Source organism: Accipiter gentilis, chromosome 3 (assembly GCF_929443795.1).
Source record: "Accipiter gentilis chromosome 3, bAccGen1.1, whole genome shotgun sequence".
Taxonomy (NCBI): domain Eukaryota; kingdom Metazoa; phylum Chordata; class Aves; order Accipitriformes; family Accipitridae; genus Astur; species Astur gentilis.
The window spans coordinates 33,643,747-33,656,659 of record NC_064882.1 but is presented as its reverse complement, the minus strand read 5'-3'; the positions used below and the strand labels follow the sequence as shown (position 1 = coordinate 33,656,659).

At 42.4% G+C, this 12,913-nt stretch overlaps 1 protein-coding gene across 4 annotated transcripts; it reads right to left on the bottom strand.

The window, feature by feature from the left end:
* Positions 1-322: 322 nt before the first annotated feature.
* Positions 323-11,773, bottom strand: HS3ST1 (heparan sulfate-glucosamine 3-sulfotransferase 1). Of its 4 annotated transcripts, none has more exons than XM_049797847.1 (3): positions 11,694-11,746; positions 7,267-7,397; positions 323-3,010 (listed from the first exon to the last, which is right to left on the bottom strand). In XM_049797847.1, the coding sequence occupies exon 3, from the start codon at positions 2,880-2,882 to the stop codon at positions 1,920-1,922; it is 963 nt and encodes a 320-aa protein (XP_049653804.1). In that variant the 5' UTR covers positions 2,883-3,010; positions 7,267-7,397; positions 11,694-11,746; the 3' UTR covers positions 323-1,919. The 4 variants fall into 4 exon arrangements, with proteins under 4 accessions (XP_049653804.1, XP_049653796.1, XP_049653798.1 ...); XM_049797839.1 differs by lacking the exon at positions 11,694-11,746 and adding an exon at positions 9,488-9,953; XM_049797841.1 differs by lacking the exon at positions 7,267-7,397 and having other exon boundaries at positions 11,694-11,773.
* Between the last annotated feature and the right edge of the window lie 1,140 nt (positions 11,774-12,913).

Below are 12,913 nucleotides of genomic sequence, written 5' to 3'. Positions count from 1 at the left end.
AACTTTAATAGGAGCATGATGGTACTATAATCCTGCTATTTTTGGCATCTGCCTCATGTAAGATGTGACATTATTGCCACCGGAAACTTTCCCTCCTTGTTGTATATTCTGGGTCAGCAATGGACCGTGCAGGCACAACACAACAGCAAACAACTGCTTTCCAATCAATCCACTAGGCTACAGCTAAAGTCTTAAGTAATATTTAACTGCAATCTGAACTGCAGTTGAGTCCTAAATTCTGGTCTTCCAAACTAGAAACTGATGAACAAAAGAGAAAGGAAAGATGCAATTCAGAAAATATTTTATTGAGTACAATACCATTTCGTTGTAGGCTTTTGTCAAAGGTCTACTTTATAAAACACCACCAACCTCTCTGAGGTTGAATACAGCTTGGGCAGGTGCACAAGGAGCAGGAGAGAGAGGGGCAGCATCTGCAAATTTTCATGCAAACAGCATAATATAGGATATTTGCATCCAGACAGTACCTTGTCATAGTGCCCAAGTTTGCACCATCTCACCAGAAAAAAAATCAATGAATCTACATTTGAATTTTATAAAGGATTGTAACAATTGGTTACAAGTTCAAATTTACAGGGTGTTGCCACTGCACATTCAACGGCTAAACTCAAGATCATGAAATGAAAATTAGGAGCTCAGAATGAAAGTACCATAGCAAGCCTTGTGTGGAAACAGGATTAACTCTAACTCCAGAAATTGATGGCTGACAAGACATAACTACTGTAGACAAGGAGAGCTGTAATTTTTACCAACGTACTAACATCTAACTTCCATTTTTAGCAGATAGAAGACCATAAAAGTTCCTGGAATTTGAGTTAATCCCACAGCACGCAAGTCTAATCAAGACTTGGCATCATGGTTCTGGGAAAGAGATTAAATAAACAGTAGTCCATGCGCAATTTTCAGTTGCACAAAGCACCTGTTCAACTCATAGAAAACAGCCTTAAATGGGGTATAAGTGTGGTAATATTTATATGAATGAAGTTGCCACTTATTGGAATGTAGACCAACTAATTCTTCTGGTGTAAGTGTTCGTTTTCAGTGATGGCAAAGCATAAATGTGCTATAAAATGTAGGAACAGTCATAAGTAACCTTGAAAATGTCCCTATATTGCTTAAATTCTTCTCTCAACTCTCCTTCTTTATGAAGCATATATACATTCAGAGACTGTAGGAAGCTTTCAGGTTGACCGTATTTCTGCAGCTAACTCTGGATTTTATGAGCAGGTCCCCACAGAATCTTTAAAAATCTGCCATGAAACCTGCACTGTACTGCCAAAGAATTTGAGTAGCACTTGTTATAACAGTAAATACAAAGGTAAGTACAGCAGTTAATACGTCATACTACACAGAGACTTCCATTGTCCTTTGGGTGTGCATGTCCCAACGTGTATAAGTACCACCACTTTATTGGGAATAATTTTATAAAGCAGGATGGAACAATTTGCTAACTACAACAATATTTTCAAATGAAAAAAATTATTAAACCACATTTTAAAGCAAGAAAAATGGAAATGTAAAGTTTAGCATATTCATTAGCAATTAGAGGAGAAAGTCCAGAATAGTCCAGAAAGGCCAAAGTATTCAAATAATTCTGAAAGGTTCTGCTGAAATGAATTTCTTATTTATTAAAAAGACAACGCATTCTCAAGAGAACATCTTCTGCAGTGAAATAATTTAGTTTCTTCATATAGACACATCATACACAATGTTAACAACCATGAAAAACAATACAAAATGCTTTCAAATTTAACAAGTAGAAAAATATAACTAGTATATATGGCAATTGTGAATCTAATACTGTACAGAAGTATTTATGGATTTTACAAATAAATTATAGCTTAAATGCCCTTTTTAAAATTTCTGAACGTACACTTGAACATAGGTTCTGAAGTTTACCACTAACTTGCCACAAATGAGTGCCAGTCAAATGTTCTGCCCACAAGCTCAAAAAATTTCTTGTTGGGTTCATGGAAATATTCATGCAGTTTCTCGAGTAACCGGGTATCTACTTGTGGGTGTGCTCGTCCTTTTGACTCATGTAAACAACGCTCTCTACCACTGTCCCTTAGGCAGTAGAAGCCTTTAGTTTTATTGAAATAAAAGTTTGAAGCGTTTATCTGTGGCGATAACTTCAAAAATCTCTCTACCTTCTCTATTTCTGGGAAGGGATCTTTGATTAGTTTATCCCCATCTACAATGTGGATACGATCAAGAGGAAAATACTTCAGCCAGTTTTGCATGTGAATGTAGTATAAGCTTCTGTTTATTGCCTTGTAGTCCACATTAAGTTCACCATCTTTAATCAGGAATTGTTCAATGGATGGATACGGCTTGTGCTTCTGCATGTGATTATAGAACACTTGGGTGTAATCTGATAGCACTCTCTCACTTGGGTCTCTTAAAATGAGGAGTAGTCTTATTGATTGGTTCATGTTATAAACTCTTTCAGGCACTTTAGGTGACGTGAAATATGCTGGAGTTTTTTCCACGGTGATCTGATGGGGATAAGAGAATGGCATTTGATTAATATACCACTGCAATCCATTTTTGTAATGATCTTCCCAGTCAAAGAAGTGAACTTCACTTTCTGCTGCCGCAATATCTGGATGGAGACTCAACATCTCTAACAAAGCTCTTGTTCCACCTTTTCTCACTCCAATAATGATAGTCTGTGGCAGCTGCCGGCATGATCCATTAGAATGAATGTTTTCCTTGAAGTCATTTTTTTGAGACGTCTTCTTTAAAAGCTCTCTCTGAACAGACTGAGAAGAAGTCTCAGCCTTCGAATTTATAGCCGGTCTGGAAGGCACTATCTGAGGTTGAACAATAAGCAACACCGCTCCCAGCAGAAAAGCTGCCATGACAGAAGTTCTTAGTCTGGTTTCACTCAAGCAGGTAATGGGGCATAGAGTGATTTCCACCGAGAACAACCTTTAAAAGTTGTTTTTGGTTTGCTGAGTGAACGCGTATTTCTCAAACAGAAACTTTGCTGAAAGAGGGAAAAGAAAAAGAAAAGCAGCACATTATTTTATACTCAGACATATCACTACTAAAGCCACACTGCGAGTATCTTTCGCTTTTCACAACTGAACAAACTTCTTTAGCTTTCCCAACTCTAGCCTCGTAGATCATTTGGTATGATTAAATTCTTTTAAAGGCAGGCACATACAATAATGCCATGAGAAAATTATTTGCAGCCATCAGGAGACATGAACATTCTGAATCTTACTCTTGCACCCAAGATTCACCCCGAGTATTATTTTTTTATTATTTGTTTTTAAATCTGATTTCATTGGAGTTGAACAACAATCACAAGAGAATTAAGTGCCTTTTTTTGTCTGCAAGAATAGGTTTATCTTGGAAACAAAGCACAAAAAAGAAAAGGTGTGGGCTGGACCAAAAGAGCCTTCCTAAAAGCTGAGGGTCTTGTAGGAAGTCTGGGAATTATAGCCCCTAAAGGACCATGTGACAGGAACCTTACAAGTAAAGCCTCCTGGGAAAAAGGCTCACGGAATATAGATAGAGCTGTCCAACCACGGGAAGGTATGTTCTTCTAGGAAGAAGTTAAGAGCAGCTCTGGGTGAGTGGTAGACCAAGGAAAAGTTGAATTTTTGTATCATCAAGCAAAGTTCACATTTGCTTTGTGCTTAGGGTTTCTAAGGATAGAGTCAGGTGGTATGCACTCTGGCCCTGCAAAAAGGTAAGATAATGAAACCATAGACTAGAGTATGACTGCGTCAACAAAATGCTAAAAGAGCTGTGGTTTCAGTCATGATACTCAGGTAAGAAAATACATAATGGATACTTCTGAAGTTCATTTTGAGAGTTAGCCAGCAAGCTGCTGGGAGGTGAACAACTAACTTTATGAAAAGACTACTAAATACCACCACTGAACTCCATTTAAAGGTCAGAGTGTTTTTAATGCTATGTTTGAAGTGAAATCTTAATGGTCTCCCACATAGCATAGCTGTTAGATTGTCATGCTCCGAGCAGGCTGTGTATACAAGCTCCCTGAATTAAGATGCCTTCCAAAGACTTTATAACCTCAGTGGAGGGCTGGTGTAAGTATGATTTTGGTATTGTCTAACTCCATTTAGAAGTGGAAGCCACAATGGCGGAGCACCTGACTCCTCTGCCTTGGTAGGCTACTGTAATTATGAATTTAATCTTGGAACAGTGCATACTGTACCAGCTAACAAGGGCTAAAATATGAAATTATGTATGAACAACCTGAGGAAATGCAAGGGCTAGGTTTTGGAAATTCTCCAGAGAATCTGAAAAGAAACTAATGACTTTTCCACAATAAGCTAAGTCCCAGTGTGACAAAGACTAATGATGTGTTTCTAAGCGATCTAGAAAGTTCTGTTTGATAGCTTTGCATTTACAGAGGTTGTGACTCCATCCTGAATGGAGCAGGTCTGCTTCCTGATGTTTGCTACTGCTTATTACTTTTATGCTTTCCCTTTTTCTAATCACTATTAAAGGGTTACAAGGCAGCTATATTGTTAGGAAGCAGAAATCAAGGCTGGGAGGAGAGGGAAGCAAAGCGTCATGATAAATGTGAAGTCAAAAGCATGTATGCTTCCCTGTATGCCTGCAGGCTTTGAGCCCACGGGTATGCCCTGTCTTGGGTAGAATGTCATGCCCTGGGCTGTTCTGTGATGTCTGACGTGAGGCAACTTTGCAGAAGAATTTGTTGTTCTTCCATTTTTGGTCACTGTTAGGTTTTATCTGGCTGAAAGAGCTCCATTTTGGCTGTCGTCATTAATCTTCTGCTCTCTTTCCCTGTCCTCACCATTCCTGTTAATCTTTCTCAGCTTAATCTACTTCAGTTTTAACAAGAAATAATCTTAATTATTAGCCCCACACTGAGGATGTTGGTGGCAGGACACTGGGTGACAGACAATTCGATAGAGGTAAATTCATGGTGGATGTCCCCACTGAGATACGCTGTCACCATATTCAGCAGCAATGGGAGCAAATGGTACAGCACAAGCCAGACAGGATCGGTGACTGATGGGCAGTACCCAAGAGCAACAAAACATCAACTCTTGCTGAATTTTAAGGTCACAGATTAAAGGAGTAGCCACTTACTTCAGAGTATATTTTAAGAGTCACTAGCTCCATAAATAGTAAGTCTGAGTTGTTGTCTTAACACCTTACTGGAAAAGCATAATAGGATTCCAGTGAGGAACAGGTTGAACTGTTGTTGAAAGGAGTTAAGTTAAAGCCTAATGGTAGGAACCCTTATTTATTTGTAGTTAGACTGAAATATGCTACACTAATAGCCAAGTTCTGCCATAGGCTGTCTGTCTCTGGAAAGATTAACTTTTAGCTGCTGGTCTCAGATATTAGTGACACCACACTGCTGGGATTTTTAAGTTTGGTTGTTTTTTTTTAAAATGAACTATGTATACCAATCCATTGGGTCTGTTCATTTTTAATTCATAGTTTGCAAACTATTCGGTTGCCAGCTTTTGTTATTCAAGCCTTCCTGTGGCCAAGTATAATGTGGGAATATTTGGAGGAAATAAAAGACGAAGCAAGATGTCTCTTAGCTACTCTTGTTTTGGCTGGCATTGGTCTTTGAAATCAGACTTGTAGGACATTACAGGTGTGGTGCAAAGGGCCTCACCTCAGATAGCTTTCTGAGCCTCAGTGGAGCTCTGCCTCAATGTCTTCCCATTCTTAAATACTTTCTGGGGGATAGCTTTTTATAAATAAAAAGCAACTGTTTTCTGCTGCAACATGTGGCCTCAGAATAACACGGGAGTATCTTCTGTTTGAGACATACAGAATTTCATTGTTCCTCCCCAACTGTTTCTTCAGGTGTGCATCAGGTGTTACACTGCAGAACACTGCTACAGTGTCTGTAGCATTTACTGTCTTTATGCACACCTAATGAACCACATCAATAATTATGCTATTCAAAGTACCTACATGCTATTGTTGTTTTGCTTGCAAGTAATAAAGCTTTGTCTGCCTTTTCTTTCCATTCTCTTTTGTTTCTCTCAAACTATATAGGTTTGATATCAGGATCAATTTTTTTGTTGTGTTAGACTAATGCAACACAATGGACATGAGTGTGCCTCTAAATTCAGCACAAAACATATGTTGTGTGGGCAAATTGGTGTCCAGGAATAAAACGGCATATAAATTGGTTGTCATTCAGCTTTCTTTTCTTATGTCCTCTTTAACACTTTATGCAGATCTGCAGTTTGGTGGCTAGAATTACAGCAGTTTATATAAAATGATGCAAACATGTATTCTGTAGCTTTATAATTGTTGAAACAGGTTTTTTGGACCCACAAATAACAAGCATGCACTGAAAAGTTTGTAGCAGCCACTCTGCCAAATTACTTTTCTGCTTTAAGAATTCTCTTCACTGCCTCTGCAAGTCATGCAGAGCATACGTGACTTCACTCAATGACTTCGTATTCCAGATTAGTACAAAAATTTAACTGACAGTCATTACTATTGTATTTGCTACAAGTAAACGAGCAAGTTGGTAAAAGAAACACAGTTTATGTTAAATGGTGCTTTGAAGATTACACCAAGACTTTTCAAAAAGTCTGATTGCTTTTGCTTAATCTTTTCTTCCGCTTTCTCCAATTAATTAGCAAAATGTGCCATACTGTTTATTCAACAAGATTCAATGTGGACATTGCCAATCAAATCAGCTTCCATGATTAAGACTTCTGCAAAAGTAATAGTAACTTGGAAATAAATGGAAGCTTTTCTCAGCAAATGCAGTGTGAGGGCCACAGCTTCCATATTTCATTGACTTTTAAACATATTACAGTGCTCTTTAAACATGTGTCACCATTTTATGACTATCTTTTACCACATTACCACGGTAGCTTAATGCCTTGGTATGTTTATACTCACTCAATGGCATGGCCTAAACTACCTAGATTATATATAATTTTTAGCTTAATTAGCATTAACAAAACAAGGTAGTTTTTACCTGAACTGATAACTTAATTTTTGCTGGGGGTGGGATGGCACTGGATTTAGCTCTGAACCATCAAGTTAGCTGCTGAAGCAGGTAGGAGGGAGAGCCTGTAGGGCAGTCGGTAAGCATCAGGTAGAGTCTGCTAGCAAATCTGACGGGAATACTTCACGAAAAAGCCCACAGCAATACACCAAGTGGTTTAGCAGAGCTAATGGGACACAGTTACTACCAGGATGGTGACTAGGAGAGGGGAGACTACATACTTTCCACGAACACACAGGTCACTTCACCTTCCTTAAAGGGAAGCTCCGTTTTTATGGTTCTTGAGGGACTGAGGATGAACAGGTTAAGTTTCAGATGCCCTCACTTTCTCTCCTTGCAGAACTGAAGCCTTTCACTGGAGAGATCTTTGCCCAGGCATCTAAAAAAGCACAGTCTTGCCTGAACGAGAACCATAGATCAGTTGCTAAAGTTTGTCTCTAGAGGGAGATTAGAGCTGAAAATCTGAGGGAGACATTCTGTTCTTATAAAGTATATTTAGTTTTGCAGATGTGATAGAACCTCAGGACAGTTTGTGGACTGTATTTTCCTTTGCACATATTTGGGCACTCAGTACTGCAAAATGTAAGACTAACATTGCTGGTTAAAACTAGCTGTGCAGTACAGCCCACACATCTGCTATGCTGGCTTCTCATGTTGAAAAAAAAATCCATAACTGAGCTAACCAACTCTACAAACAACTTTCTAAACTGATGAAAAGTCAGTGATCTGAACATCTGTATTCAGTCATGTGTTTAAAAAACTGAACTTAGATCAATTGTAGTGTACTTGAAATTCTTCACGAACTCATTGATATGAACAGTATATATTCCTATCCTCTAAGAATAGATGGTATCTGCCATAGGATATATTCTTTAGTTGTTTATATGAGCACTTTCAAGGGACACTTTGTGTCCAGTTAGCATAAAACTCGGTAGTACAGCTATCACTAAAAGCTCAGTCAAGAGCAGGAGTGTAAAGGGAACAAATTTTTACTTTTTTTTTAAAAATATAATCTAGTTTATGAAACTTTTTTCCCTTGGAAATGTATTCTGGATTTTGCTATTTTTAATATTAAACTGTCTCACAATGCCCTCTTCATGAAGAAATGCTTCCCACACTTCCCCCCCCACACTGTTTTTAATCACATTTTAACAAAAGTTTTAAACAACATGTGCCAATGAAATGCTCAAATTCTAGCTTCCAGTAATTAACTACAAGTAATTGCCTGCTTCAGTGAGTGCTACAGAGACAAGTGTATTAAATTAAATAGAACTATATAGTACTGAAGCCATAGATCTCTAGGGGCATAAACTATTGATCACCTCATGATATATAAAAAAAGCCATCTGTGCATTAAGAGGGGAGGTGAAAAGATAAATACCTGTATGAACCTGTATTAGTGCCCAAATGATATTGTCTAGGTACATTTCCAAAATTACATTAAAAAATGCTGCACAACCTGTAGAGATTAAACCATGGCTTTAACTTTTATAGTCAGCATGTTAAGAAATCTAATCATAATTTCAGTGCTGTTAAGATGATGTATTGTCTATCAGCTCTAAGACTTCAGAAATACACTTTTTAAAGTCTCTGAATTTTGGTCAGGGGAACTTAACCAGCTGAGAAAGGCTGACTTGGTAGGAAGTATTTTTGGCTGAAATCTGCCGTATTTCTGTACCTGCTGTGATAAATACATTTATACAAATTAGCTAGGTCACCAGTTCATGACTTTTAAAGAAGGAGCTCAACTCCAGTGTGAGCAATAAAGTAGCAAATCCATAATAGACTGTAGTTATATATAACATGCACTCTCTTTCTTAAGGTCAGAAGGGACCATTCCAATCTTTCACGCCAAGAGATCATAAAAATTTTTTTAGAAGAGAGAGTACCCTAGATTTCAGAGAACCTCATGCAGGTAAAAATAAAATGGGACATTGCAGAAGAATAAAAATAAACTTGAAAAGCTCAGGATGCACAGAAATTTTTGTACTGAATGCTAATATGGAATCCCCGTACCACCTTCTAGCAATTTTTTAATACCTGTCAGGACTCAATTTTTTTTTGATAAAGAGAAAGGGCACACTGTACCACTGCCTTCTCTATCACCCCCGTAAACCCAAACGTTCAATTCAAAATCCAGAAATTACTCCCCACCCCACTTCCCAAGCAAAATGGGTCACATTCTAATTAGGAAGCATTAATCTATTGCACAGTTAATAAGAGTTGCTTCCTAATTCATCAAAGCTGTCCTCAAGAAAACAACCCGTGTGAAAGGATGGCTCTGTCCTGTCTTGCTCCCTTTCTGTACAAAGGCTCACCTTAACTGGATGTATTGAAAAAGGGAATGCAGCAGATGAAGCAATCCCATTCTCATTTCCTCTGCTAAGCAATTTCTTACCACTCTGTAGCTGTGGGCCCCATTTCAAATACCAGTAGACATTTAAAAGAATAAAATAAAAAAACCCAAACCTCCAAATAATCTTTTAGTTCATATTCCAAGCTGATTTCTGTGTCTTCCGATCTCTTGCCTTCGGAATAATACCGGAGCAGAGTGCGTACTGGTGAGGTCGTCACTGTATTAGACTTAGCTAAACCAATCAATTTACTAAGCGAAGCCCTACGTGGTGACCTGGAGGGAACCCTCACGCTCTGGAGTGAGAAGTGAGATGACCTAGCAGGATCTTCCAGTTTGGACTGCCCAGGCATATTTTTAGTTTTCTTTTTCTAATGATCAAAACTTTTCATGGCAATCTATCAGCTTCGACATATTTTTGGGCTCTGATAGCTTCTTGGCTCTGGGTGGCATTTCTAGAAGAGGGAAGGGGGAGATCCCATGCTAGTCAGGCTAATAAAAACTTTTCTCATTTCCTCTAACGAAAAGCAGAAGAGTTATATGTATCTATACATGCAAGTATTCTTGTGTACTGGGAAGCCGTTTTCCACCCGCTCTGTTTTTCTGTAATGCCTGTGGAAGCATACGGCTACTTCAGAATAACCAAGGTAGTATCCTGACAAGGAGGGGACACAGACTGGAACCTGGCAATGCTGGGGTTGGAATTTGCTCTGTCAAATTAGTGCCTTTACACTGCAGCAGCTGGCTTTGCTTCAGATGCATAATCTTGCTACTGACCTACTGGAGGCATTTGTTTGGCTATGTAATATCAAAAACCTCTGCATTTTCCCAAAAAGAGAAAAAACCCACAAAAACACAGGGCGGGCACTGAAAGGGTGGATGTGCTAGAGCTAGCTAAGGGTGATGTCAGTAACTGCACTCTTACTGATAGGCGCTCATTTCAGAGCAACGTGGGAAATGCACTTCTTCAAGAGTGCACGAAATGCTGGCAGATATAAATTGTAATAGTTATTATATTTATATATATATTTACGTATTGATAGCCAGACAATAGATGGGCATACACGGAACTGAACCTGTTCTACTAAACGTTCCACTTGCCATATACACTGCAGAGGCTGTCAGTGGGAGTGGGCAATGAATGGGTCTCTCGTGCTGGAAGGATGATCCCTGCAGACACTCCATCCCCACGCCATTCAAGCCTGGTATTCGCAGGACTTCCCAGATATTGTTTTTTCCTCCCCAGCATCAGAAGAGGAACAGTCTTGGAACAGGGGAAGCCCTCAACCTATTGCACTAAGGTGGAGAGGAAGGGGAGTCATATGCTTTAATTCCCAGTCAGCTGAGGCGATTGAATTGCCTGTACTTAGGTGGGTACCCTTTCCTGATCTTTGGGATGGCTGGAAAACAAGACCAAAGCAGACCTCTTCCAGCTGGGGACCGCCACCCCTCCCTCCCTCCCTCCCGACATCCTTTTTGCCCCCCAAAGATTTGCACCTCTTGCACCCCGAGAACTGCAGTAACCAAGCCTTCCCTGTACTATTCTAGGGAGCCAGTCCTTCAGAACAGAAGCGAGCTCGAGTTAAGGCTTTGTGCTCTCCTGCCACCCCCAAAGACCACTTTGCCCTCCAGCCCTACGCAGCTTGCCGGGTCCCAGTTCAGCACGCTGCATCCAGCCGGCTCCAGCGCTCGGCGTGGGAACGGATCAAAGATGCTCAGAGGAGCTTTTGCAAGTTGTTCCGCCGGCAGGTAGGAGCCCTGCGCTCTGCCGCGCTGCTTCCACACCCCAGCCGTTCCGTGCCCGCGTCATTTAGCCCCAAGGGAAGCAAGGAGGGAAAGAAATAAAGTGCTCGGGGAAAAAATCTGGGCAGGCCGCCCCCCGCCCCGACGGCGATGCCTCCCGCAGCCTGACTCGGTGAATAAGGAGGGCGGGGGGTAGCTGCCGCCCACCCGTCCCCCCTCCCCGGGGCCGGGGCCGGGGCCGAGAGGTTTCTCCCGGTCGGTCGGTCGGTCGGTCGGACGCGCTCCTCAGCCCCGCAGCGGCGCGGCGCTCGCCTGCCGCGGGCGCGGAGCTCCCACCTGCCGGGAGCAGGTGCCGGGCGGAGGGGCGGGCGGCAGCGCGGGGTGCCAGCGCCTGTGCACCCCACGGGGCGGGCAGGCGGGCGGCAGACACCCACCCACCCACCCACCACTCCTCGGTCGCCGCGGCTCCGGCCCCCCTTCCACCCCAAACTTCCCGCGCTCCCGCGGGCTCCCCTGCTGTCCTCCGAGGACACCCCCCCCACACACACACCCCCCCCCCCCCCCCGCGCATCCACTCACCGCGGGGGCGCGGAGCCGTGGGGCAGCGCCCGCCCCGCTGTTCCATGGGCGCCCGCGGGGGCCGGCGGCGGCGGCGGCGGGGTTGGCGGCAGGAGGGATGGGGGTGAAGCGAGCCAGCGCCCGCTGCCGCCCGCCTCGCCCGCCTGGAAGCGGCGCAGGCGGCGCCCGGCGCCGGCTTGTTTGTACGGCCCCGCCCCGCCCCGCGGTACGTCACGCAGAGGCCCCGCCCCCCACCCCCACCCGCGGCGTCCCGCTGAGGTGAGAGCGCGGCGGGGGGGGTGGCGGGAAACAAATCGCCGGCTGCAGAGAACCCCCCCCCCCCTCCCCCCCCGCCGCGCCGACCGCCTTCTTCCCGTACCCCCAAAAATAACACCCGTGCGAGGTCGCGTGGATGAAAGACTGGCAGCGCTTGTAGTCGCGTTTACTTCTTGTTTATGTCTTCTGGGCTTTACAAGGTGGCTTTGATTTTTTTTTTATTATTATTATTTTTATTTATTTTTTCCCCCTGAAATGCTTTTTATTCAGCCAGAGGAATTTAAAGCAGGATGGATGTCCAGAATGACAGAAACGCTGCTTCCTAAAAGCAGCGGGGGAAAGGCTTTCTGGGGATTTATTTTAAGTCATAGGTTTAATTTATTGAAACAGGTCTGTGTTCGCCCAGAACTGATCTATGTTTTTTTCAAGATAAAATGCATTAAAAGCAGCATTAACATACTACATCTTCGTCCATTACTCCAACAGCCAAACTCTCTTGAAATTTACTGGGAGTAAAAAGCAGGCCCAAACAACTCAAAAATAAAAAAAAAAAAGAGCCTGGTGGGGGAACTCATTTCTCAGTTGATTTTGATCAGTTTAGCTCCGCTCCTCTCTGAGGCACTTCATGCAGTCTGACAGACCCGCAGGGGGTGGGATATTCCTAAAGAAGGTGCATTAGCACTGTTTGCGCACAGGTTTTGGTACCACCTGCCTGAAGAGGTAACTCGCCGAAGGATAGATCCGCGCTCCGCTGACTGGGGCCGGGTGGCAGCCAGGAACCTCTCAGTTTTAGACCTCCTGAATTTTCACGTAGGTTTTCTGTTCCAAACTTGCACTTCCTTTCTGTAGTTTTACTTCTGCACGTTTGCGTGCGAAGAATAGTTGCTTGTTCATCAGCTTGCTTTGAGAACTGCTGTTCTCCAATGGCACGTGATTATATTGATTTAGGGTTTGATGTTTAAATT

Excerpts from the sequence above, each read along its gene's own strand:
- HS3ST1 (XM_049797841.1), bottom strand. The coding sequence starts at position 2,882 with ATGGCAGCTTTTCTGCTGGGAGCGGTGTTGCTTATTGTTCAACCTCAG.